Source organism: Rattus norvegicus, chromosome 17 (assembly GCF_036323735.1).
Source record: "Rattus norvegicus strain BN/NHsdMcwi chromosome 17, GRCr8, whole genome shotgun sequence".
Taxonomy (NCBI): Eukaryota; Metazoa; Chordata; class Mammalia; order Rodentia; family Muridae; genus Rattus; species Rattus norvegicus.
In genome coordinates this window covers 5,062,310-5,088,491 of record NC_086035.1, presented here as the reverse complement: position 1 = coordinate 5,088,491, position 26,182 = coordinate 5,062,310, and the positions used below count along the sequence as shown (strand labels likewise).

At 43.0% G+C, this 26,182-nt stretch overlaps 1 protein-coding gene across 3 annotated transcripts in view; it reads left to right on the top strand.

Moving 5' to 3' along the window:
• Naa35 (N(alpha)-acetyltransferase 35, NatC auxiliary subunit) overlaps positions 1-26,182 on the top strand; it is a 52,020-nt gene that overhangs the window by 3,425 nt on the left and 22,413 nt on the right. For 2 of the 3 annotated variants that reach the window (XM_006253526.5, NM_133324.2), the window contains exons 3-12: positions 5,268-5,301; positions 7,995-8,109; positions 9,432-9,506; positions 10,557-10,724; positions 18,589-18,655; positions 18,731-18,774; positions 19,420-19,470; positions 20,017-20,100; positions 20,778-20,892; positions 23,716-23,894. In XM_006253526.5, the coding sequence (XP_006253588.1) occupies positions 5,268-5,301; positions 7,995-8,109; positions 9,432-9,506; positions 10,557-10,724; positions 18,589-18,655; positions 18,731-18,774; positions 19,420-19,470; positions 20,017-20,100; positions 20,778-20,892; positions 23,716-23,894 (932 nt within the window). The remainder of the gene's footprint in view (positions 1-5,267; positions 5,302-7,994; positions 8,110-9,431; positions 9,507-10,556; positions 10,725-18,588; positions 18,656-18,730; positions 18,775-19,419; positions 19,471-20,016; positions 20,101-20,777; positions 20,893-23,715; positions 23,895-26,182) is intronic. The other variant, XM_006253527.4, reaches the window with a different exon arrangement.

The window sequence follows — 26,182 nt, the reverse complement described above, 5'->3', positions numbered from 1 at the left end:
TCTGAGCCTGAGTTACCTCACACAATTTATTTTCTACTTTCATCCATTTCCCTATAAATTTCATTTTTCTTTATGGCTGGGCAAGACTCCACCGTGTGTAAATATCACATTTTCACTGTTTGCTCATCTCTTGTGGACATCTATGCTGCACCATTCATTCCCTTGCTGTGGGAGTGAGTTGTCTCTAGTGAGACAAGACCTTCCAGTTTTATGCTCATATTCGTGCAGAAGGGTAGTGTGGAGGTTCTAGATTGCTTTATTTATATATTTTATTTATTTATGAGAACCTCTTGATGGTTTCCATAATGCGATGCAGTGTTCAGTCTACCAGCAGTGAGCAAAGGGCCCTGGTTCCTTCAGTCTGACTAGAGTGACGCATGTGCAGAGCAGTTTAATTCCATTTCCTAGCTGATTAAGGGTGCTGAGCATTTCTTGTACCTTTATTGACTACCAGGGTTTCTTTTCAGAATGGTCTCTTCAGTTCATTAGCCCATTTGTTGTCTGACATTTTATTCTTTTGCTTTTAATTTTTGGAGTTCTTTATTTCTAGATATTAGCCTGTCTGAAGAATAATTAGGAAGAGTTTTCTCTCCTTTCATTGGCTGTGTTCCCTCTGTCGATGGTGTCTTTGCCCATTTTGGGGCTCTCTTTTGTGTGGCTGCTGTGCTAGTCAGGTGGTTTTTACCTGTGCCAAGGTCTGGGGTGTCTGCCCCTAACAGTTTTAGTGTTGCACATTTTGCAGTAAGCTCTTCAATCTACTTTGAATTGGGTTTTGTACTAGTTGACAGATAAGCATTTAATTTCATTCTTTTGCAAATAAATAGTTGATTCGGCCAATGTCATTACTACGTAAGATACTTTTTTCAGTGTATGTTTTGACACCTTTGTTAAAAGTTAGGAACCCACAGCTGCAGCTCTATCTGTAAGCCAGGCCGGCCTCGAAATCAGATCCGCCTGCCTCTGCCGTTTACTTGGATTAAAGGCGTGCCACCAGCCTCTCTGCCTGCTTTCTTAACAGCACCAGCTCCCCAGGGTGCGACTGCCTATGCCAAGCATTTCTGCAGGCCCAGACCTGTTTGTGAAGTTTTGAGTGCAAATGGATGATGGATGCATTTGTGTTGTAAAAATATATTTAAAAAAAAATATATGGCTGTCTTTTACCTCACTAGGTTGAGCACCTTGGTGCCCCAAGATATCTGCTGGATATTTTGGCAGAAACACATCGCAACTCTGAGGTGGCCCAGTGTCTCCAGTTACCTCACACTTTCCTACACTCAGACTGTCACATAAAAGAACACACAACACAATAACCTTTGGCCCACATGATAAGATATAATTGCCCACCTAAACATAAGAGCCCAATACACGGCCATCTCTTAAGACCATTAATAACAACCTGTAAATACACAGAGCGTTATCTTAACGTCAGCTTCCATTGTTGTCCCTTGGCTCCTCTCTCTCTCTCCTGTCTCTTTCTCCTTTCTGTTCCATCCAGTCTCTTCTTCCTTCAAACTTCTCTCCCGCCCATCCTTCCTTCTCATCCAGTGACAGGCCTCCTTCTATCCTGTACCCGTTCCTCACCTGTATTTTACAAATTCAATGGGGAGAAGGTTCTGGTGAAGTCACCTGAGTCCTGAGCACATGACTAGGCAGCCATCGTTGGGGCAGTGGAATTAGAATCAAAATACAGATAACTCCAGGGCAGTCCACAACACATTTGAATGGTTGTTTCCAGTTGGTGGATGGTTTAGGAAAGATTAGGAGGTGTGGCCTTGGAAGGAGTTGTGTCCCTGGAATGGGCTTTGAGGATTCAAAAACTCCCAGTTTAATGCATCGTTTTTATAAGTTACCTTGGTCATGGCATCTGTTGACTAGTTTAATATTAACATGACACAAACTAGAGTCAGCAGGGAGGAGGGAACCTCAGGTGAGAAAATGCCTTCATGAGATCAGGTTTTAGGAAGCCTGCAGTAGCTAAGACGTGTCAGTCTTGTTCTGACATTATTGAAAGGTGAATTTAGTCGTCGTATTCTGTTGATTTCTTAATTATTATTCTAGCATGCTCATTCTTCTCCGGCCTTGTAAATAGCTGTTTTTCTTTTGAGCCTAAAGGATTCCTTCAGGTATCTTCTCTAAAGTTGTCTGGGAGGTTTTAAATTCCTTTAGTATGTTTTTATTACAATAAAAGGTTTTTCTTTCTCCTTTCTTTAACACAGAAAGCATAGTAGACTGTAGTAATTTGGGCTGGTGGCTATCGTTCAGATCTTAAAACTCATCTTTCCAGACTCTCCTGGCTCTTAAACCCTCATGTGATAAGCCTGCTCTTTGTGGGGCCAGCATTTATGTGTGATGTGGTGCTTCTCTCTCGACACTTTGAATATAATTCCTTTGCTCTGTATACTTAGAGTTTCAGGTTCTTTTCTGGTCTCGTCTTTTTTGGTGTTCTGTGTTAGATATGGATTAGTGTATCTTTTCCTAACTGGACAGTCTTGGTCCTCTGCAAGAGCACATGTGAACTCCAACATGTCAGAGTATACACAGGGAGGTCAGAGTATATGTTGTGTGAGGAATTGGTTTTCTTCCATCACATGGGACCTAGGGATGGGACTTAGGTTGTCAGGCTTGGCAGCAGGCACTTCCACCACTGAGCCAGCTCACTGGCCTTTTTTGGTTTTTGTTTGGTTGGTTGTTGGTTTTTTTTTTTTTTTAAATAACTGTTAGGATCCTTTTCAAAATATTTTACACGTTTTTATAATGAGATTTTTTTTCTATGCTCAGAAACAGTAGATTTCGACTTTTAAAATGTCATATATCTCAGAGGAGTCACTTGTACATTCTTATATTTACTACTTGTAAAAGTCACATTTGTATTTTTGTGGGGTGTGTGTGTGTCTGTGTACAGATTGCAGGAATCAATTCCCTCCTCCTACCATGTGGGTCCTGGGGATTGAACTCGGGTCATCAGGCTTGGCAGCAAATGCCTTCCTTGCTGTCCAGTTCCTCCACTGAGCTTTTAAGTTCAGATATTCTCTTCTCTGATCCACTCTGTCTGTCGGTGAGCTTCTTATTTACTGTATTGTGGGTTTCATTCCCACTGTTTCAGATTGGTTTTTCTACAGTAGTTCAGTATCTCTCTGCTGAACTCCCGGGTCACATTCTTCATCACCCACCCACCCTCCTTCCTTCCTTCCTTCCTTCCTTCCTTCCTTCCTTCCTTCCTCCTTCCGTTTGTGGTTTGAATATTCTCCAAGTCATCTTTGAGTCCCCTAGGGTTTTATCCAGCTCACTCTTACTGGGTGCCATTACTGTGGGGTTGGAATTTTTGGAGGAGCTATGTAAACTATGACTGTTAGAATTGAGTAGTAAAGAGAAAAAGGGATAAGGATGACAGAGAGAGAGAGAAAGTGTGTGATGTGCGTAGTACAGTGGGAAAAGAACAGCTAATATTGAGTAAGGTACAAACAAGAAAACCATCATGAGAAACATGTGATCCGGACCAGCAGGTTGTTCTTTAGTGACAGGGTTCTGAGATCAGAAGATAAAGAAAATAAAGTAGCTAGGAAAGTTGGACTTACTAAGTATAGCATCTGACACACAGTTTCCAGGGGGACAATTTGACAAAGTCAGCAGGAAGGTAATCAGGCAGTGTGACCCAGAGGGAGCACAGGATATCTCAGTCAGGTGGGCCACATTTCTAGGGCTCCTTGAGACTAATGACCACACCCCTCAAAGAGTTTCCAGGATCCAAAACCATAGCTGCCCAAAGCCCTGTCTCCAACGTGTTCCTGGTATTAGACAAGGAGCCAAGTTCCTCCTCATATATCACGGCTTCAGGAAAAGTCCTGGCCTGGCCTAGCCCTCAATACACATGCAAGAGTGAGATGAAGTCCTAGAGAAAAGAAGTAGGAAGGGTTCTTAGGACACAGTTGCACTGATGAGAAAGGTAAGGCTCTTGGATCCCTCCAGCCCCAGCAGGCTCACTGGTGCAGAGTGGAGGGACAGGAGTGGAACCTTTGTCTATAGCCTCCTCCTTTCCTGTGCTCCTGGAGTGTGGGACAGGAGACTTGTGGGTCTTTCCTGGTAGTTCCTGTAGAGCCCTACACCCCACCAAGGCTTCTTCTGGTCACTGAGTCTGAAGGTGCGAGGAGCCAGCCGCGGGTGCTTCCTTTGTAGTTTCTCCTGCTTTTCCTTGGAAGTTTCCACTTCATCTACACCCCACCCGGCCCCACCAGCTTCACTGCTCACCTTGGATATTCCAGAATAAAAAATAAAGAGAGCATTTAAACTTAACAATATGGTCTAGTGGTGGTTCCTGCCTTCTATCTGAACATTGAAAGCACGTAGGCTGCTTTAGAAGCATTGTCAGAGTCTTCCCTGCATTTTACTGGTTTGGGGTGCTATATGAAGGTTGGATTTAAGCATCTCTGGTTCATTTTAAAACTGAAGTTTGGGGCTGAGAGATGGCTCAATGTTAAGAGCACTGACTGCTCTTCCAGAGGTCCTGAGTTCAAATCCCAGCAACCACGTGGTGGCTCACAACCATCTGTAATGAGATCTGATGCCCTCTTCTAGTATGTCTGAAGACAGCGACAGTCTATGTATGTATGTATGTATGTATGTATGTATGTATGTATCTATCTATCTATCTATCTATCTATCTATCTATCTATCTAAAAAAACAAGCCTGAGGTTTGAAGATGTTGTCTCTTTCCCCTCCCAAAACTCCAGTTGGCCTCTCAGATGCCATCTCTCCCTCCCCTCTTGTGTACTGGGATGGAGCCCCATCCCATGCATGCTGGGTGATTGCTTTACTGCTGACCTTAATCTCCAGTCCATGAACACTAAATGGATTAGCAGTTTACTCAAAGTGTTTTGTACACTGAATCTTGTGATGTGACTTTGACATTGTTCCTGTACCACCAAAGGTTAGATGATGGCCCTGTGTGGTTTAGAAACAAGTGAGGTAGCAATTGTTTCTGTGACAAAGTTAGCCCAGTGCGGTGAAATATGCTAGTATCTTTAAAAATGATTTTTAAGTCTGTAATTCTTACTGGACTATTAAGATGGTTGTTTGCTTGTTAATTGTCAGTCTTGTGGGTTTTTTGGGTTTTTGACCCACTTCATAATGTTCTTGAGAGCCTCACTATGATAATTGAGTGGCTAGCCAATCCTTAGAAAATGATTTTTAAAGTAATCCAAGCATGTTTCCTCTTAGTCTTGAAACTTAATTGTGCTATTAAAGTACCTCTTCTCTTTGCTTCTTTTAGAGCTGAAGTTGGGAGAACTGCTTCACGATAAGCTGTGAGTATTTGTATAGTAATAGGGTAAGACTAGAATCTTTTTTCCTTGGGTAGAACATTCTTTGAAGTCCAAGTAAATTTATGTTTCAAATGAGTTATAAATACAGTTTCTATTTCAGTTTGGGTGAGCTATCTTGAGTCACTGACTTGGATAAGATATGAAACTTCAGACTGTCAGGAGCCTTCATGAAGATGGACAAGCTGAGCATGGGAGTTTTGAAGAAGGCTATCAGTTGTATGTCTAGTGTGGTGGATTTATCAATGACTTAGTGCTGGTGTGGAATAAAATTGAAGATCTCCAAGCAAAACAAAGGAAAGGAAGTACTGGCCTATATTTACACCTCACTATGCTCCTGTAGACACCCTGTGCCCAGGCTGCTTCGTGGTTAGGACAACATAATCTTGAATCTTGGAAAGCGAATAGCTGTAGACACTGTTTGCTGGAGGAGCGAGGAGAAGCTGAAATTGGCTCTTAAAGCCTTAGTGTGTTCAGAATCATCTAGAAAGCGTCAGAGATGCCTGGCTGGATCTAGTTTCATCTAAGTGAGCCGGCTTGAGACAGTTGGAATCTCCAGCAGCTTCCCAGGTCACACAGTTGCCTGCTGGTCCACGTGGGGAGCCTTGGCCAGTTCTACATACAGCTGCTTTTTCTCTGTAGCTCTGTAGATATCAAAGGAGAGGTTTCGTTTGCTTGTTGTGCAGGTTTAGAACTTTAATCTGATTTAAACATTTGGATTTTCCTATGGGATAAGTGGTTTTTCTCAAAAGCATTGGCTGGTTGTTTCCGTTAGTATGAAATTACTTCTTTTTGCTTCTTTCCCACAGAACCTGTTCCTAGAGTGTCCCCCTAGTCTATGCACTTTAGAATGTATTCATTTGTTCTCACTGCACTATTTGGCAGTCATGAAGCCATATTGTTGGATAGTGTCGTTGTTGAGACACTCTTACATGCTTGAGTGCTTTCCCGTTCGTTAAACAGCACCATGGTAGCCCATGCTTTCAGGCTCCGGTCCACACGCGCGTCGTCTTTGTTTACTGGAAGCAGGCTGCCAGGGTGTCTTTTGTTTCTATTTTTCAAGACAGGTTTACTATGTGTAGCCTGGTGGTTGTAGATCTTGCCCTGTAGAACTCCGAGATCTTCCTGCCTCTGCCTCCACCGCTGGAGTGTTGACATAAAGGTGTGCACCACTGCCCAGCTTGTCACCATATCTTAAACTGAATATAACATTAGCACTGTGGCCAGAGGTCTGTCTTCAAGAAGTTTTTTATTTTCTTTTAGAATTTGGATTGAATGCAAGCTCTTACCACTGCGTTACATCCCCAGTCCTTAAAGCTCTCTTTCTCTTTTTTTTTAAAGATTCATTTATTTTATACACACACACACACACACACACACACACACATACATATACTGTTGCTGTCTTCAGACACACCAGAAGAGGGCATCAGATCCCATTACAGATGGTTGTGAGCCACCATGTGGTTGCTGGGAATTGAACTCAGGACCTCTGGAAGAGCAGTCAGTGCTCTTAACCCCTGAGCCATCCCTCCAGCCCTTTTTACATCTTTCCCTTGCTTTATAGTATATGTGCTGCCATAGCAAGCCCTTGTCACCTATGTAAGAGTGTGATTTAGAGCAATGTACTACTTGTCAGTTTGATTAGCCAAGCTTTTAATTAAGCCCCTTTTCCTCTGCCATCTCTTGAGGCATATCTTAGTTCTTCTGTTTCTTTTAAGATTTATTTATTTATTTTATATATATATATAAGTACAGTGTAGCTGTCTTCAGACACACCAGAAGAGGGCATCAGATCCCATTACCGATGGTTGTGAGCCACCATGTGGTTACTGGGAATTGAACTCAGGACCTCTGGAAGAGCAGTCAGTGCTCTTAACCACTGAGTCATCTCTCCAGCCCATCGCAGTAATTTCTAATCAGTTTTCAGTGTGTGATAATTATCTTTGTCCATAGTAAACAACCAGAAGTTCTGGATTGTTTTGCACTATGTAATTGCTAAAATTTTGAACTACATAAATCAATTATCATTAAACTATGAAGAAATGGAGCCAGAAGAGGGAAGATGGGTCGTTTGGTAAAGTGTTTGCTTTGTAAACACGAGGACCTGGGTTTAATCTTCAGAACCAGAACCCTGTAAAATCCTTGCATGAATTTGTAGTCTTAAAATGGGGAGGCAGAGACAAGGGGGTGACTGGGATTGTTGGCCATTCAGTTTCATTGGTGAGCTCCAGGCCAAGGAGCGATGTCTCTCAGGATCACTTATGCACATGCAGGCATGCATGGGTGTATAAATATGCATACACACAAATGTGCATAACAAGTATGTTACACAAGCATTAATACATACAAAAACATACATGGAAAATGAAAAAAGTTGCACATAACCTTCTGAAAAATCAAAGGAAGTTGTTTAAGGAATTCCTGTCATTTGACAGGAGTGGCCGGTCCATGTACTGTTGAGGGCAGTGTCAGAGTCTGAAGAGCGCAGGACAGTTGGTACAGTAAGGTAGTGAGATTTCGTGCTGATGATTAATTGAAACAGAAGTTTTAGCAAATCATACACATAATACAAATAAATACATGGGATACTGTAGTTGCTAAACGTTCTGCGATAATGTTTTTACAACTGTAGAGCTCTGCATTCAAAAGTAGCTTGTGGGCTCATGTACTTGTAGGTTTGGTCTGTTTGAAGCCATGTCTGCTATTGAAATGATGGATCCCAAGATGGATGCCGGGATGATCGGGAACCAAGTGAATAGAAAAGTCCTCAATTTTGAACAAGCCGTCAAGGTAGTCATTGCATTTTTTGTGTGTCTCTGGCTTTTAAGAAAATACCTGTATTTAATGTTATAATGTGCTTAATACCAAAATTACAAAGGCTGTTGTACTGTATTTTTACAAGGGTCTCAGAAGAATCAGCATCAAAAGCAGGCATGATGGGACACTCATTGTCTCAGCCCTTAGGAGTGAGGTGGGAGGGTCAGGAGGCCAGCCTCAGTTACACAGTGACTTTGAGATCACACTGGGGTTCGTGAGACCTTGTTTTGGTTTGATTTTGTTGTAATATTTAGTTATCAGTCTCAGTGAAAACCTAGAAATTAATGATGTGAGGTCCTCATAATAAACTTGCTCTAAGTTGTTCATTTGTGTATTCTTTGAATTCATTTTGAAAGTAATTGAGTTTATGTTCAGGATGCTTAACTCAGACTACATTTTCTACCATTATATACTGAGATGCTGAGGTAGGAGAATTGCTGTAGTGTCTAAGCTACAGAGTGAGGCTGTTTCAACCTGAGAACAAAAAGTACATAAAATAAATAAACAACACTAGTTTTGAGCCAGTAGGTAGCATATGCCTGTCATTCCAATGTGGGCTGTGTAATTTCAACTGTGCTTTAGAAATGCTTAGTCATTTGGCCTCCCTCCCCCTTCCTTCCTTCCTTGAGACACATTGGAATTGAACTTGCTTTGTCACTCATTAGGACTGTGAAATCCTCTCCTGATTCCACAGGGCTGGGCTGGGTTGCTGTAGACTTGAGCACCACAGCACCACAGCACCACAGATAGCTAGGAGAATCTTGCCTTTACCATAAAGAAAAGGCCTCGATTGCTTCCAATATTGATTTTTCTTATTCACGATGTAAGGCATAGATCAGTAAGGATCCATTTAAGATATGTGGTTTCTTCACCTGTGTACTAGAGTAAGTGTGTCAGAGTAATATGTCGACATGCAGGCCTGTAAGCTCAGCTCTTGCGAGGTTGAAGCAATAGGATTGGTCCCCGGTCACCCTGGGCTCCAGTGCAGCCAGAGCAAGAAATGGGATTTTGTTCCTAAGAACAAAACATTAAGTTGGTGTTTTGGTTTTATCAGATAGGTAAGTTAGTGTTTTCTTTGGATTACTGTTATTATTGTTATTGTTACTATTTTTAACACCTAATTTTTTTTTTTCTGGAGCTGGGGACCGAACCCAGGGCCTTGTGCTTGCTAGGCAAGCGCTCTACCGCTGAGCTAAATCCCCAACCCCTTTAACACCTAATTTTAAACTCGAAAACACAACTATACACACAGCTTGCTTTCTTTAACTTTGTGTTGTTTGTCCTCTCCTTCTTAGGATGGCACCATTAAAATTAAAGACCTCAGCTTGCCTGAACTGATAGGAATAATGGATACCTGTTTTTGCTGTTTGGTAAGAAATAAAACGAGACTGTTGGTTCACTAAACTGCGGCCTACCTGAGTCTTTGAATTAAAGTATGTGCACTGTGGTGAACATGAAACAGGGCAGTGCCAGCCCTCAGAAAGCAGACATAACATTCACAGGCTAATAAGCCTCGGGAAAGCACAGCCCATCTTCTGCCTGTTCTGCTAAGGGATGCTTTGTTTCCATGAGGAGAAGATTGCAGCCATTATCCACAGCACCTGCCTTGTTTGCAGGTTGCCAAGAGAAATTGTAGTGAGGCTCCCTGAGGTGAGCACAGGCAGAGCAAAGGGAAGTGTAGACTGGCTTTGGAGATGTGCTTGCTGCCCTTCCAATAAAAGTCATGAACTGGCTGTCCTCTCTACAGAGTATTCTAGTGATTTCTCTGTACTGGATATGTTTCTAGGCAGGGTTGTTTAATTTTAAAGAAAAATCGTCATTTTTTGTAGGACTTGTTGATATACCATTGTGCACACACTGGTAGTGGAATTTCAGCTGCACTTGCATCTGACTGTAGACCAGGACTCTTCATATTTGAGGTTCCAGCATTTTATTATATTGCCTTAGGCTACATTGCTGACAGAGACACAGCCAGAGTTTTCTATCTAGAAAAGACTTAATGCCTTTTAGCAATATACTATTCCTAAAGGAGTACGGAAAGTCAGGAAGGATCGCCAGGAATAAATTTCATTGTGGAACTGTTTGCTTTTGAATGCTACATAGTTCCTCTACTTTGATTAAACACTAAGATGTTGTAGACTGGAATATTAGGCTTAAGAATGCTTCTCATAGATGGCGAGGCACTTGCAATGCAGACGGAGCACTGTAGTTTGAGGTCTGAACTATCTGAGATCTGTAGAGCACTAGAGGCACGCTCCCTGCTTCATAGCATTTAGTGAAAGCAAGTTCTTAGTTCTGTCTTCTGTGACCTCCTTTTTGATGATCTTCTCGATCTTATGATTAATTATACATATATGGATCTAGGACTCACTGGCTCAGTTTAGACTTTGCAAATCCTGTATACTACCCTCTCTCAACAGATCACATGGCTCGAAGGCCATTCCTTGGCACAGACGGTATTTACATGCCTTTACATTCATAATCCAGACTTCATAGAAGACCCTGCCATGAAAGCTTTTGCTCTGGGAATCTTGAAGATCTGTGACATTGCAAGGGAAAAAGTCAACAAAGCTGCTGTTTTTGAGGAGGTGAGGAAGTGCAGGTGCTCCTTGGTCTTTTTACTCTGCTGTAGATGAATGGCTTGTGATACATTTTCTGGTCCACATGTGTAACTGAGGAATAGTTATCTTAAAAATTGCTTTTGCCATGTGTTGCACATGTCTGCAGTCCAACCTCAGAATGCAGAAGCAGAAAGGGCCAGCCTGGGCTATACAGTGAGCTGCTGTTGGAGGAGAACATTGCTGCCTCTGGTGGCAACACCTGTACGTTCCAACTGTGGGGAAGCTAAAGCAAGGGGAATCTCAAAGCTGATATAAATACTGACAGTATATCAGCTGCATTGTGGCTCTCCTCAGGAAAGCTTTCATTCTCTGCTTCTGTTCACATTCACTCAGTCACTTCCTTCTGTCCGCATAACGTAAAAAGGCCATGGTTACGGGAGGGTCAGGAAATAGCAATGTGCAGTGTAAGGTAGGAGTGCAGGCTTCCTCCTGTCTGTTCTGGGTATCCCAAGGAAGTGGAGGGGAAGACTTCTTGTAAGAAATTAGGGAGCGAGTCCAGCAGTTAGAGAGCGTGCTGTTCTCATAGAGAATTGGATTGGTTCTCCAACACCCACATCGGGCTCATACCACCTATACTCATGCACATACAGACATAATTTGTGAACTGTTTGGTTTTAGATGTTTTTCTTTTCTGTAATTATTCCTGCTTTGTTTAGCTCCTATACTGTATGTGCTGTGTTGCTGTAGAATTATTTAAAAAAACAAAAAAACAAAAAACAAAACAAGACCAAAAAACTGTCTTTTTTTACCCTCGCTAGGTCCGGCACCGTGGTGCCCCAAGATATCCTCATCTCAGTCAGCAAAGCGTCTCACCCACTTTGCTCCATCCCACATCACACTGCCAAAGGCTTCTCTCTGATCCTGGCAACAATCTCTCTACTCATCTAGTTTCCAAGGCAGGTTGCCACCATGCCAGAAATATACATCCCAATTATGTGGTGGACTAGTGTCTCCAGCCACCACAGACTCTCTTGAACTTAAATCGCCACATGAAAGAACACACGACCAATAACCTCTGATCCAATTGATAAGATATAATTTGCTCATCTCGACGCACAAAGCCCTGTACACATTCATCCCTTAAGAATATTCATAACAGGGGTTGGGGAGCAAGCGCAAGGCTCTGGGTTCGGTCCTCAGCTCCGAAAAAAAAAAAAAAGAATATTCATAACAACCTGTAAATGTGCAGAGAGGAATCTTAACATCTGCCTCCATGTTCTCTTGGCTGCTTCTCCCCTCCACGCTTTAGTCTCCTCCTCAAAAACTTTTCTTCCACCCATCCTGCCTTCTCATCCAATGACAGGCCTCGTTCTGTCTTGTACCTGTTTTCCCCTGCGTGATGACATCATCCTACAGTGCTAATATGTGTTTCTGTACTGTATGTACCACACTGTATCCTTTAATGACACTGTATGTACTACATTGTATGTGCTACACTGTATGTGCTGTGTGCTACACTCTGTGCTGTATGTGCTACACTGTATGCCCTGTGTGCTACACTGTATGTGCTGTGTGTGCTACACTGTATGTGCCCTGTGCTACACTGTATGTGTTGTGTGCTATACTGTATGTGCTGTGTGTGCCACTGTATGAACTGTATATACTACACTGTATGTGCCATGTGTTCTACACTGTATGTGCTATGTGTGCTACACTGTATGAACTATATATACTACATTATGTGCTGTGTGTACTACACTGTATGTGCTATGTGTTTTATACTGTATGTGCTGTGTGCTATACTGTATGAGCTATATGTGCTACACTGTATGTGCTGTGTGCACTTCTGTACTGATGAGCTATATGTGCTAGCTCCTGTGAGCTTTGAAATCTCCCCTAAAGCCTGGTCTTTTCCTCAGTTCATTCTTCATGTTATCATCAACCGTCTTCCTGGAAAAAAGATTACCAGGTCATGATCTCGCTGTTTCAAAAGTACATTAAATGAAGTAATAATACTTGTACATAGCTAACAAGTTACAGAGCTCATTGGACTTAGAGGGAGTAGCCTTTGCTCTTTGTTTACCATTCTTCAAGAATAGTTCTGGAAGGCTTTTTATGTGATGGAAATATTCTGATTTTTAGGTTCAACAGTTTCACATTTTAGCATCGCTGTACGAATGCATTATTCTGTTGCCCTAGATAGCGATTTATTTGGGGGAGGTCATTATTGAGTGCCAAACAGGTTATGGCTGTCAGTATTAATGACAGGTAAGTCCACATATATCCTACACTTTTTATACAAAGATTTGTTTTTCTTTGTTAGGTGATAGCTGAGTTAGGGTTTCATCGCTATGAAGAGACACCATGACTGTGGCAACTCTTTGAAAGGAAAGCATTTAATTGGGGCTGGCTTACAGTTTCAGAGGGTTGGTCCATTATCACGGCAGGAAACATGGCAGCAAACAGGCAGACACAGTGCTGCAGAGGAGCAGAGGCCGTATCTAGACCCACAGGCAGCAGGAAGACAGAGTGACACTGGCCTGGCTTAGATTTCACAAATCCCAAACCTACCCACTGTAACAGGCTTCCTCGAGCAAGGCCACACCTCCTAATAGTGCTGCTCCCAGTGCGTCTGTAGGGGTCATTTCCACTCAGACTACCACAGGCAATAACTTTATTCATTTGCTTAGGTTTCTGAGCAGTCTGGGATCTACTTTACTGTCAGGTGACAGGTAAAGTGTCATTCTCATGTTTTCGCATGGGAAGTTGGATTTTTTTTCTTTCTGTGAGGTTGGTTGTTTCCTAGGTGACTGCACAGTTGTCACTGCTCTCCTGCCTCTTCCTCCCCTTTTCTCTGGAGAATTCTGAGCTCTTTGCTCCGCCCTTGTTATCTAGATCCCGTGCCCATTGGGTTTGTAGTGAGAGTTTTGGTTTCTTTAAAAACATAGAAACGTAAGAAATTGTTTTCATTTGAATCCCCAGTGTGGGATGTAGGGCTTCTTCAGATTGTCCACAGCAGTCGTCTATGATATGCTTCTTGCTCTAGCAGGGGTCTGATTTTGACAGCTCACAGATAGTTTCTGTGATTGTATGACGTGGAAATCTGGGCACTCTTCAAGGGCATATAAATGCTAGAACCCTGAGAGGCATTGTGGGTTGTTGGGTGGATGCTGTTGGTTGCGGTTTGTTAAGTAGTCGTGTGCAAAGAAGAAACAACATGAAGAACTTAGATAACCTAATAGCAAAGACAAACTCACCTCCAGGATCTCAACACCCCGAACAGTAGCATCAGCCCCGTTCCCTTCCTATTCTCTCATACCTGATGTTAGGGGGTAGAAAGGGTGGAATAAGGGTGGAAAAAATAGGAACCCACACAGTAGCCAAAAGTCGGGTTACAATTGTTGTTACTTTATTGCTTGGCTGAGAGAAGCATCTCTAGTTTGGGAAGAAGCTCCCTGAGGTTTGCATGGTGTGAAGTGTTGTATCCCAGGGTGCCTGCTAACAGTGATGGCGGACAGATTAGACAGCAGAGATGGCATGCATGCCCCTGGTGATTCCAGAGTTGTATGTTTTACAGGCTTCAGAAGCGAAGGTTTTGCTTGTTGGCTAACATTCCTTAGACGGCTGTGTGCTAGTGGTCAGTGCTGTTAGTGAGAGCCTCTCTTCTGATGCTGCCGTACCTGCCTACTTAGACAACTATGTCCTTTAGAGCAATGTCGTTTGATTTTCATTCAGGACTGAGTCATTGGTCATGTCAAGTTTTTACTATTATTACCCTCTTGCCCTTTTATTTAAATTCCATCTTTTCATAAGGTGAATGGAGGAAAACAAATTTATACTAGCAATTTCTGCTTCCAGTTCATGACTGTGAACTTGTGGTGAACCCTGATACTGTCTAGAGATCATGGCCTTTCCCTGCTTCTTCACCCCGACTCTCCCCAGATGGCCAGTGCTTTCCTGTCTTCACTGTAAGCATGACTCCACGCGTTTCTTCCGCCTTCCATTTTCTGGTGGTCTGGACACCATGCTTTCATCTTGTGTTCTGCTGTGTCCTCTTGTATACTAAAGGATGTGTGTATTCATGAGCCATTGTGTTCTAATTGAAGATAGATTTAATTTTCATGCATTATACTCTGATCAGGGTTTCCCTTCATCATCTCCTCCCCAATCCTACCCTGTACTCACCCTTTCAACTATAAGCCTTCTTTCTCTCTTTAGAAAACAAACAATTTAAAAAAGACAGAGCAGCAACAACAACAAAAACAGTAGAAAAAACACAAAATCAGAAAACATACTAAATAAAAGATAAATAAAAAATTTTTTAAAGTGGCCCAGACAAAGCATTGTGAGACCAAACATCTCCAAAAACACTAGGTTTGTGTTGATCATCTACTGTTAGGCATGGAGCCTCCCTTAAAGTGTGGTTTGTATTCCTAGTCAGCTTCTGCTGGAGAGAGAACTAATTTTCCCTTGGCAGGCTGTCAGCTGGAGACAGCTTTGAGGTTAAGAATGGGGACTTGTGTCCACATTCCCCTCTCAGCATTGGGACCTGTGCAGGCCCTGTGCATGCTTCACAGTGTCTGTGAGTTCATGTGTGTGTCAGTCAGACAGTTTTTTTTTTTTTTTGATTTTTTTTTTTTTTATTAACTTGAGTATTTCTTATATACATTTCGAGTGTTATTCCCTTTCCCGGTTTCCGGGCAAACATCCCCCTCCCCCCTCCCCGGAAGACAGTTTCCTTAGCATCTTCTGTCCTCATTGGAACTTAACAATAGTGCCCTGTGTGCTGAGGGGAGGGTTTGATGACGACATCCTGTTTAGGACTGAGTGCTCCAAGGTTCTGTGGGCCCTTTCTACTCCTGATTGTAATCTCTCCTATCTGTATGCTGACTCTAACCCTTGTCTTAGTCACAGGTGATGCTTGGCCGCTCTGTCTCCCTAACTCAGCACACAGATGTGTTTTATGCTCTATCTCAAATCTTAGCATCCGTTTGTCCTTCATGTGCTGCCCAAATTTGAGGGTTTTTTTTTAACCATCAGATTGTTATGATGTAATTATATTCACTTTCTCTGGTACTTTTTTCTTTATTGAGTCAATAATTCAATAAATCAATCAGACTGAGCCTTTCTTCCTGTGAAGCTATGATATCAACGTGGTGATCAAAGACCTCAGAGGCAAGGGAGACCAGAGGGAGGAAGGAGAAGAAAGGAGAAGCAAAAAGACCAAGAGGCTAAATAGAATTAAAGCCTGTATTCTGCTTTCTATCACCGCCATATAAAACTGTCCTGTGGAGTAGTTCTGTTTCTTCTGTTGTGGTCTTTACTCAAGCTCCCTTTACTCTCTGCCTGGATTGTGGGTATAGTTAGTTAGGATGTGACTTTTTTGGGGTTCACTGATTTTTGTCCGTAAGTCCACAAATGTTCAAAACAAACATTTTAGTGGCTGCAATTTGTTTATGTGTCTCCCGTGGCATCAGTGCCCTAGTGACTCAGAATTAGGTCTGGTGAACGATTCACATGTGGTCACACAGAGTCTGCCATGTTCCCCTAGGAAACACCTTCTTTAAGTCCTTAGGCAAACTGACAGTTCATGGCTAAAATCTCAACAGCTTATTTGTGTGTCTGTCTTTCCACAGTTGACCTACTTAGTTTTTTAAGGAAGATTTTATATATAGTAAGTTTGAAAACCTAGACTTTGCTTTTGAAAAGTTAGGACACTGACTATACTGGCCCTGTATCCATTCGTGGCCTCTGTGAAGTAAATAGCTATTTTCACAGTCATCACTACTCCTGAGGTGGTACTGCCCAACAGTAGGCTGGGCCTTCTCACATCAACTATTAATTCAGAAAATGTACTACAGTCTTGCCTACACGCAGATCTTACAAAAGCACTTTCTTCCCAAGTAACTATAATGTGCAGAGTTGACAGTAAACTAGTCAGCACTGAGGGGAGGAACTCAAGGAAGGCAGGAACCTGGAAACAGGAGCTAAAGCAGAAGGCATGGAGGAGTGCTACTACTGACTTGTTCTCCTTGGCTTGCTCAGCCTACCTTTTTTTTTTTTACAACCCAGGACCATATCCCAGGAGTGGTAGTAATACACAGGAAGCTGGGCATCCCACCTCAGCCATTAACCAAGACAATAGACCACAGACTTCCTATAGGCCAGTCTGATTAGGGCATTTTCTTCACACCTAAGTCTGGCGTTGTATCAGGTTGACAAAAACCAACCAGTACAGAATCATTCATCACACACATTGAGCCATAAGAATGTTTGTGCCAAACCCTGTGCTAACCCCTGAAGGTGAAGCAGTGAATTAATTAAACAAGTCCTTAATCTCGTGGATATATTCTGTGGACAACGTAGTTAATGTGTGAGTAAGTACAAAGAGAATGTCATGTGGTAAGAAGCTCTGTGAAGAAAATCCATGGGTCAAGCAAGTGTGCTAAGAGGATGCAGGAGCCCAGCGGGGAGGTGCAGTTCTTTAATCCACCAATGGGGAGGCAGAGGCAGATGGAGTTCTGAGTTTGAGGCTATGTAGTGTGGTCTACAGAGTGAGTTTAGGATAGCCAGGGCTATGCAGACAAACCCTGTCTTTGTGAGGGTAGGGGTGGAGATGCAAGAGAAAGACTGTCCGCTGAGGAACCGATGCTAAAGGCTAGGATATAGTAAGGGATGAGCCTTGAAGATAGTTGTACAGACTTTGGAGGTGGTGTCAGCCTGTACGAAGTTACTGTGAGCTAATGAAACCATGCAAGGGCTTTTAAATGGATGAGCAGCATGTTCTGACTTCTGTAGCAATTCCTCTGACATTTGGTAGTTGAATACATTGCAGCAAGGACTAGTCTGTGGACGATGGCACACACCCTTCTTTCTACCATTCAGGAAGCAGAGGCAAACAGCACTGAGTTCTAAGCCAACCAGGGCTACTTAGTGTGTTGTCCCTGCCCCACCAGCACCAATCTATTGAGGTGGGGATGGGGTGGAGTTATAACAAGTGGAGGATTCGTCTAGTCAACAGGGATGAGAGGTGGTGGTCACTTAAACTAGGGAGAGATGTGAAGGGGTGAGAAATGATTAGGCTAAACTTGGAAGTCAGACATGTAGGTTTTCTTATGCGTAGGATGAGGAGGTGAAGGGTGGAGCCCACCTGATAAATGTTAGGGAAGTGGGCATCAGGGCTTCTTTCCGGACAGTTGTAAAGCTTGGGGAGTAGAGGTCCATGTGAAAGTAGAGAGGGTGTACACTGAACTTGGAGGGCAGACTGGCTCCGAAACTCACCGGAGCATATACGTCATACACTACCCAGTTTTACAAGGCAGGAGCATGGCTTGGGTATTTTCTTTTTCTCCTGAAGGAGTGTTTCTTTCTTTCTCTGAGGTACACTAACTGACATGACCTCAGTGCTCATTGTTGTTACTCAGCATCCCAGAATTCTGCCCATCACTCACTCAGGCTTCTCTGTATATTTGTAGAGATTACAATGCAGGGGAAATACTCTACCAGATAATGTTAAATTCATTCTTCAACTGAGACAGATCCCTTAATTGTCTCATCAGTGAAATAATTAAACATTTGATGGGGTGGGGGGGTCTGGAGATCCGTGGCTGGCTGTTTGTTTGTTTAACCATGGACTATGAAATGTTCTTTGCTGTTTCTGTAAGCAATGCTGCTTGAGAATGCCTTCTGTCTAGACCGCCAATGAGCTCTAAAGGCAAGGACAGATAACAGTGTCAGGGTGTCTGATGTTATGCCTACAGGGAGGAGGGCTTAGCTGTGTAACGGCTGTGTTGAAACAGTCTGGATGGCATTCCGTTTCTTCTACAGAGTGAGTTTGTTAGGGAAATGCGGTGCTGCTATTAAAGAGCATAATTATTCTTGTTTTGTATAGGAAGATTTCCAGTCAATGACATATGGATTTAAAATGGCCAACGGTGTGACAGATCTTCGAGTTACAGGTATAAACTATTGACTACAATAATTTGTAAGTTTTGCATTTTGATTTGTTTTAAAGCTTACTGTTCTCATTCTAGGGATGCTCAAAGATGTGGAGGACGACATGCAAAGGAGAGTAAAGGTGCGTCTTCCTGTGTCTCCTTTTCTCTGGTTTCAGGCTTGTGTTGTTTGTCTCTTAAGACTAGGTTTGTATAGCTCTGGCGGCCTGGAAGTCACTGTGTAGACCAGCTGTGATTGAACTCGCTGAGCCTGCTTGCCCTGCCTCCTTGGGGCTAGGCTTAAAGGCGTGCACCAGCAGGCTCAGCCAGGCTGGGTTTTAAAAAATGATAGTTTTTAATGGTGATAGTGATTTTTTTTTCTTTTTAAATTTTTTTACCTTTATTATATGTACATTGGTGTTTTGCCTGCATGTATGTCTATGTGAGAGTGTCAGATCTAGAGTTACAGACAGTTGTAAACTGCTGTGTGGGTACTGGGATTTGAATCACGGTCGTCTGGAAAGTAGAAACCTACTTTGCTTCTGTTATTTTATTGTTTTGCTTTTGTTATTTTAATACCTGTTTCTTTCATGATCTTTCTAACTTATATACAAATATATGCATAAAACATTCATAGGAAAAAGAAAAATACTAGACACTTTTTTTGTCAGATATTTTCCTGAACATAGGTTCTTGTTCCAGTTTACCCCATAACGTAACTTAGTTCTTTCTTTACTCACTTCTCTGGGGCTGTATTTGTCTTAATTTGCTTTATTTTTTAATTTTAGAGTACTCGAAGTCGACAAGGAGAAGAGAGAGACCCAGAAGTTGAACTAGAAGTAATTGCCCTTCCTTTCTGTAGATGACAGCAGAGCAGCCCCTCTCTCAGTGCCCGAGCTCCTTGAGCTGCATTGTAATTCATGGAAGCCCCTTAGTTTCTTTAGCAACTGGATGTTGTAAGGCACTTAATTCCACTTGTATTTGTATATTTAGAGTGGTAATACAGATCTCCAATATCTGATTTCAAAACTTCAGTGTCCCTGGGAGGCAGGAGCTGGAAAAAAAGATCACTTGTAGATCTTGTTTCAAAACTTAGTAAACATCAAACTTTTCCATATTATCAAAAGTTACTGAACCTCTTAACTTTTGTAACTGCCAACTACTTGTTTTTTGAGGTAATAGTATAAGTTCAGACCCTGGGTTAAAGGCATTATGTTGTTTTAGAGTACAGTACAGCTTCTGTTCTGTTTCAAAAGAGTAGACTTTGTTTACACCGGGTTTTGGTGGCTTGTTCTGTAGGCATTTTAGAAACTGAGGAGAGGCCTGTTTACTGCAGAGACTGTTTGCTCAGGCTCGCCTCTTACCGCACTCCCTTGTCTTCCCAGCACCAGCAGTGCTTGGCAGCGTTCAGCAGAGTGAAGTTCACCCGAGTACTGCTGACAGTGCTCATAGCCTTCACTAAGAAAGAGGTGAGAGGATTGCTGGAACTGGCTGGTACTGGGTCAGTTGTAGATGGTGTGTCCTTCCTGTTCTCATGGTTCTGTGTACTCACACCACAGCCATACAGATGCTTTTGTGAAACGTGACTATAGCTTCACATCCTTCCTATTCTGGAACACACTGAGGTCTCTTATGGATAGAGAAAAACTGTTTCAAGTAATTCTTTTTTCCTGGATTCCCTCTACCCCATAATTGTGAATAACAGTAGATTATTGGAATCTTCCCTTTTTATATTTGACTGTATGTCTGAGTTTTTTTTTTTGTTTTTGTTTTTGTTTTTGTTTTTTCTTTCTTGGAGACATGGTTTCTCTGTGTAACAGCCCTGACTGGCTTGGACCTCATTCTGTAGACCAGGCTGGCCTCAGACTCAACAGTCTGTCTGCCTCGGCTTCCCGAGTGCTGGGTTCAAGGCATGTGCCACTACGCCCAGCTGTTATTTTATTTTTTTAAACACATCAAAAAAGGCACAGATTTGAGGAGGACCTTTGTCTCCTGTTGAGGATTTGAGTGTCCTACAGTGCTGCATTAAGTGAACAGTCTGTGAGGATCTGTGCATGCATTGGGTCTTAGTACTGCTGTAGGATCTCCTCTTGTTTGTGTATCTTTCAGTGAAAGTGTGTAAGTGTTTTGGTGATTTGTTTGCTAGACCAGTGCTGTTGCAGAGGCTCAGAAACTGATGGTCCAGGCGGCAGACCTTCTTTCTGCCATTCACACCTCATTGCACCACGGCATCCAGGCTCAGAATGGCACTACCAAAGGAGGTAATTCTCCACCTTTGCTTACTTGTATTTTCTTAATTTCTGTCCAAAACATATAATACAGTTAGCTCTGACTTTCATTTAAGTCAGACTGCCTGGACTTTGGGATGTTTCGGCTGAATACTTGTGCTTTTGACTTGTTTGCAGATTTAGTCCGCTGAAAACAGGAGGTAGAGCTTGGCCTTATCTTGTATCTAACTCTTGGCCTGTATATGACCCTGTCTTGTGTCTGCGCTGGGTGGGTGCCAGCAGTGACTTTGTTGTTCCTCCTCCCCTTCCTTTACTTGTTGAGACCCATCAGAGTCGCTCTGCAGTTGCTCACACCATGAGGCCGACTAGTGTTCCTTCACAGCCTCTCTCCACACTGCATGGGGATTATGCACGGGATCTGAATACTCATAGGAAAAGACTGCTTGACATGTTGGTGGCTTTCAGATCTTACATGTGCGATGAGCTTCAACAGCAACACTACACATCTGCTGACTCAACACTCTGGAGTGTCCACAGTACTGAGTATCCTGAAAGTCCACGAGATGCTCTTTGTAGTCTAGACAAATTATCGACGTGTAAACTACTCACGACTCTGGTTTTTGTTTTTGTTTGTTTGGTTTTTGTCTTTTTTGCAGGGAGGTGGTGGTTTTTGAGAAAGGGTTTCTCTATACAGTCCTAGCTGTCCTAAAACTCACTTTGCAGACTAGACTGGCCTCAAACTCACTACCACTGCCTGTCAAAATTATTTTTAAGCAGTACAAATATGTATGGGATAATGATATCCCTGAGTGAATTATAAGTGGGAACAAAGCCTTTCTGTTTTCTCCACATAAAATGGTAAAGACAGTAAATGCACTCAGGAATGGAATTTGTTCATGCTCTCCCTACATGGGATGGGTTTGTAAAACAGCTCTCCTAGGACTGAAGAGAGAGATAGCTCAGCAGTTAGGAGCTCACAGTTCCCTGTAACTCTAGTCTTGGGGAGCGGGGAGCTGACACCCCTCTTCTGCACAAGAGAGGCAGTGCACACACATAGCACATAGGCATAGAAGCAGATAAAACACTGATACACATAAAACAGCTCTCAGAGAGTCAAAATGCCATCAGAGTTTTCCGTTGAGTCTTAGGAAACCCTGAACTCTTGCAGTGCTCCCTTCGGACTGTATATTGTACAAAAAGGAGGGGGAACAAAACTTGAGGCAGACGGGAGTGAGAGAGATGGCTCGGAGGGTAAAAGTGCTGACTGCTCTTGCAGAGAGAGGATCTGGGTTTGACTCCCGGCACCTTACATGGTGGCTCACAACTTCCTGTACTTCCAGTTTCAGGGGATCCAACATATCTCCTGACTTCTGGGCTTCTGAATACATATGGTTCACATAAATTCATACAGACACACATCCATACACATGAATAAAATATGAGAAATACTTTTATGATAGTAAAAAGTCAGGCTGTATTTTCCATAGAAAATTGAGGTGACAATACATAGGATTAATGTACTGAAGGAACAGTCACTCATGATGTTGGAGTGAAGGAAGGCAGCAGGTTCATCAGGAGGTCGTAGGAATTAGAATCCTTAAGAGTTGTTAACTGATGGAGGGAATATAGATGAAGCACCACAGTGAGACATGAGCTGTCGTCAGGGTGGTGAGGCTAAGTCACTGTTTGCTGAGAGAGGTAGAATCAGGAGAAAGGCAGTGGTGGGGATGAGAGAGAGAGGATCAAGAGAGACGCCGTGGTGGGGATGTGCCTTTGGGGTGGTGTGGTACAGATGCCAGGTACAGATGCCCACTGCACCGGCGCGAGGTGAGAGGAAAGCTTGTGGGTAAGGGTTTTCATCCAAGAACCAGCAGCTGTGTCCGACACATACAAGAATAATTCATACAAGGAACTGCTGGGAGGGAAGCAAACCCAGGCTTGGGGAGCATGCACAAGGCTGAGGGAGACCTGAGAGCAGCAGAGTGCTCCTTAGGGTATTGCAGCCAGCCAGTCTTGTTTCTCATTTTCACAGTGCAACGTGAAGCCTTAATTTTCTCTCACTGACATCTGAAACTGTATTCTAAGGGTGCGGCTTGGTCGTTGATGAGCAGAGATTGGGATCTAGATGGTGTAATTGCTTCTTGGGGGCTGTGTATCTCATTTCAGATTCTATGTTGGGAAAGAGCTGGCGTGTACACTAGTGTGAGCAGTGATAGTGTAACTATGATTCTACACTGGGATTCTCTTGTCTCCTCTTGTAATCTTCTCCATTAAAAGACGAGATGAGTCACATGGTGCAGTATATGGAATAGGTGTGAGAGTGGACGGTGGCCCATGAGATGCTCGCTTCCGTCTGTCCTCAGGCCTTCGGCTTTGCTGTGCGCTCCAGAGCTGATGGTTTGCCTTAGGATCTTTGTTCAGTGCAGGGTCAGCATCTGTGCTGTCCTGACCCTTGCAGGACGGCTCAGGGGTGCAGATCACACATTCTGTTGTACTCCACAAAGTCTCCCACTAGAACTGGCTAGCAAATTATTCATTAGTGGTCATCCAGACAGCTCCAGAAGTTAGATGTCCTCTCAAGGTGGAGCTCTGGGTCATCTTGCAACCCAGGCCTTTGTTGAAGTCCTGCTGCTGCAGTCTTCAGCTCTAACCTCATCCACCACCATGGGGCTGGGAAGTACACTCTGAATCTCATTAGAATTATGCATACATTACATAAATTAGCTGCAAGTTTTAAAATTTACCAGATTTTTGTGATTAGAATTTGGAAATGCCTTTAAAAATTGGGTTTTATATATTTAATAGTTTTTATTTTAAAAAAATGGAAATGTTACTTTCCTCTTTTCTGTTCTTTAGACCATCCAATTATGATGGGTTTTGAGCCCCTTGTTAACCAGAGATTACTTCCACCCACCTTCCCTCGCTATGCAAAAATAATTAAAAGAGAAGAAATGGTCAACTATTTCTCAAGATTAATAGACAGGATAAAAACTGTCTGTGAAGTCGTGAACTTACCAAACTTACATTGTATCCTGGTGAGTATAAAATGATGTTCTGGAACTTTGGTGTAGTGATAGGAGACTTGTCGCTCAGGGGACTGACTGGCGGACGCATGCACGCGTGTGTGCGTGCATGGACATAGAAAAGAGTCTTTCCTTTTAAACATCATAGGGGGCATTGACTTGGGGCCTGGAATGAGCTTGTCTAGTCCTCTATTACCATGCTGTGTTCCCAGCCCTGTAAAATGGTTTTTACTTTGAAATAGGCTGTCATTGAGCTGCTCAGGCTGACACTGACTGGCTCTGTAGCTCAGCAGGCCTTGAACATGTGACTCCCACTCCAGCCTCCCGAATCACTGAGACTTAACCTGTCCTGCCTTGCGTAGCTTTTACTGCTCCTCCATATGAGCATGGGGTCATGGTGCTTGGTGCCTGTATATTGTTCTAACGAAAGAAAACTAATGTACTTTTTTATCTCAGCATTACAATGTAGATATGCTCTATCTACATATTGAAGACATATCCTAACCATAAACTTATATAGTATAATTTTTTTTAGTTTATTCAGATCAAATTGCATTTAGGTAATTTTCAGTGTTTTGCCTTTATAACCTTCGTATGTGACTCTATAGAACATGTACTTTCTTTACTGAGTAAAAACGTCTGTATAATTGGAAGCCGTCATACTTCGTAACATGTAGGAAGAAGAACAGAGCCAGAACTCCAGGGTGAGAGGCAGGAATCCCAGCACCAGGGAGACCAAAGCATAAGCAGCTTGGGTTATGGGCTAGTCTTGGCTGTGTAAAGATACCCTATCTCAAGGCAAAGCATAGCAAGCAGCACTAAACAAAAGAAAGGTTTGCTTTGAGAATACTTAATACTTAATACTTAGGCCTAATGCGCCCAGTATTCCTAGTTTTTTGTTTTTCATATAGTTATTTGTTGCTCTTTCTCACACACATTAACTAGTGATGATCAGTTTAACTTCGATCCGTCATTACATCGTCTCTCTGTCCCTGTATCCAGGGTAACTCATTCCTAGAGATGAACCAGTGCAGCAGCAGAGCAACCGCTTGGCTTTCCTGTCCTCCATCCCGACAGACTCTGACTGGCCTCAGTGGAGGGAGCCAGGCCTGAGCTGTGGAACTGTGGAGAGCTAGGAAGGAGGGAGGGAGGCAGGCACGGCCAGACAGGGCTAACGGTCTGTCCACTGGGACACAAACCTGTCACTGTTGAGGTGGGTAAAGTGCAGGGCGGTCAGGGATGCTTGCTTAGAAGCCAGATTGAAAGGTACACGCTAGGCTCAGTGAGAGACCCCATTTCAGAAAGTAAGGTGGAGAGCCATCCAAGAGGAACTCCAGTGTTCCTCACCTTCACAGGTATTCACAACTGTGTGCACACTCGCAAACACCTATACACACATGCATTCACACATACACAAGAGTGTATTTGTTGTATTATTTATAACTTGAGAAACAAGAAACATTTTAAATATTCAGTGGTGACTATCCGTCCTGTGAGATGGGTAAAGTAAATGCCATTCAGCTCCTGAACAGTGGTTTTCATGAATGTCAGTATTGTAAATAGTACTTTAAAAAAATATCCCGGCACGGGACACACACACGGAGCTTTATATTTTAACATGCCTTAGGCAGCACAGTAGCTGGGCAGCTGCCTACCCTCCATGTTGTTGGAATCCACTTTCCCATCTATAACCCAAGTCATTACTTACTATGCTTCCTCTGGGCTGGGCTGCTCTTAACTCCAGCCAGGCACCCTCTGGGCCATGCTGTCTTAGCCTAGAGGCCAGGGTGACTCTTCTAGCTTCTCTATTCGTTGGCTGCTCTGTCCCCCTCTCTCCTTCATTGAGGTCTCTAGCCCAGGAAACCCAAATCCCACCTATGTCTCTTCTTTCCAGCTATTGGCTGCTGGCATCTTTATTTACCAATCAAAATTAACTAGGGGCAGAGTCCCTCACTGTCTTACTTGCAGACTCCCTTGTCTTTGGGGCAAACAATTTTGGGGGTTGTAAATTAGCTTGTATCAGAATACAAGCACATTAGGCCAACCCTCTACATGTCGGTTTTATAATGTTTAAGGGTATACGTCCACTATGTGCTCTTACACAGAAGGTAGACTGTGGTAGAATACCCACTGAAACATGTGGAGTGTACACATGGTGTCAACACAAACTAGAATCACTGGAAAGGAAGGAACCTCATCTGAGAAAATGCTTACGTTAGACCCAGCAGCAGGGCATTTTCTTCATTAGAGATTGATGAGAGAGGACCCAGCCCTTTGTGGGTGGTGCCACCCCATGGGCT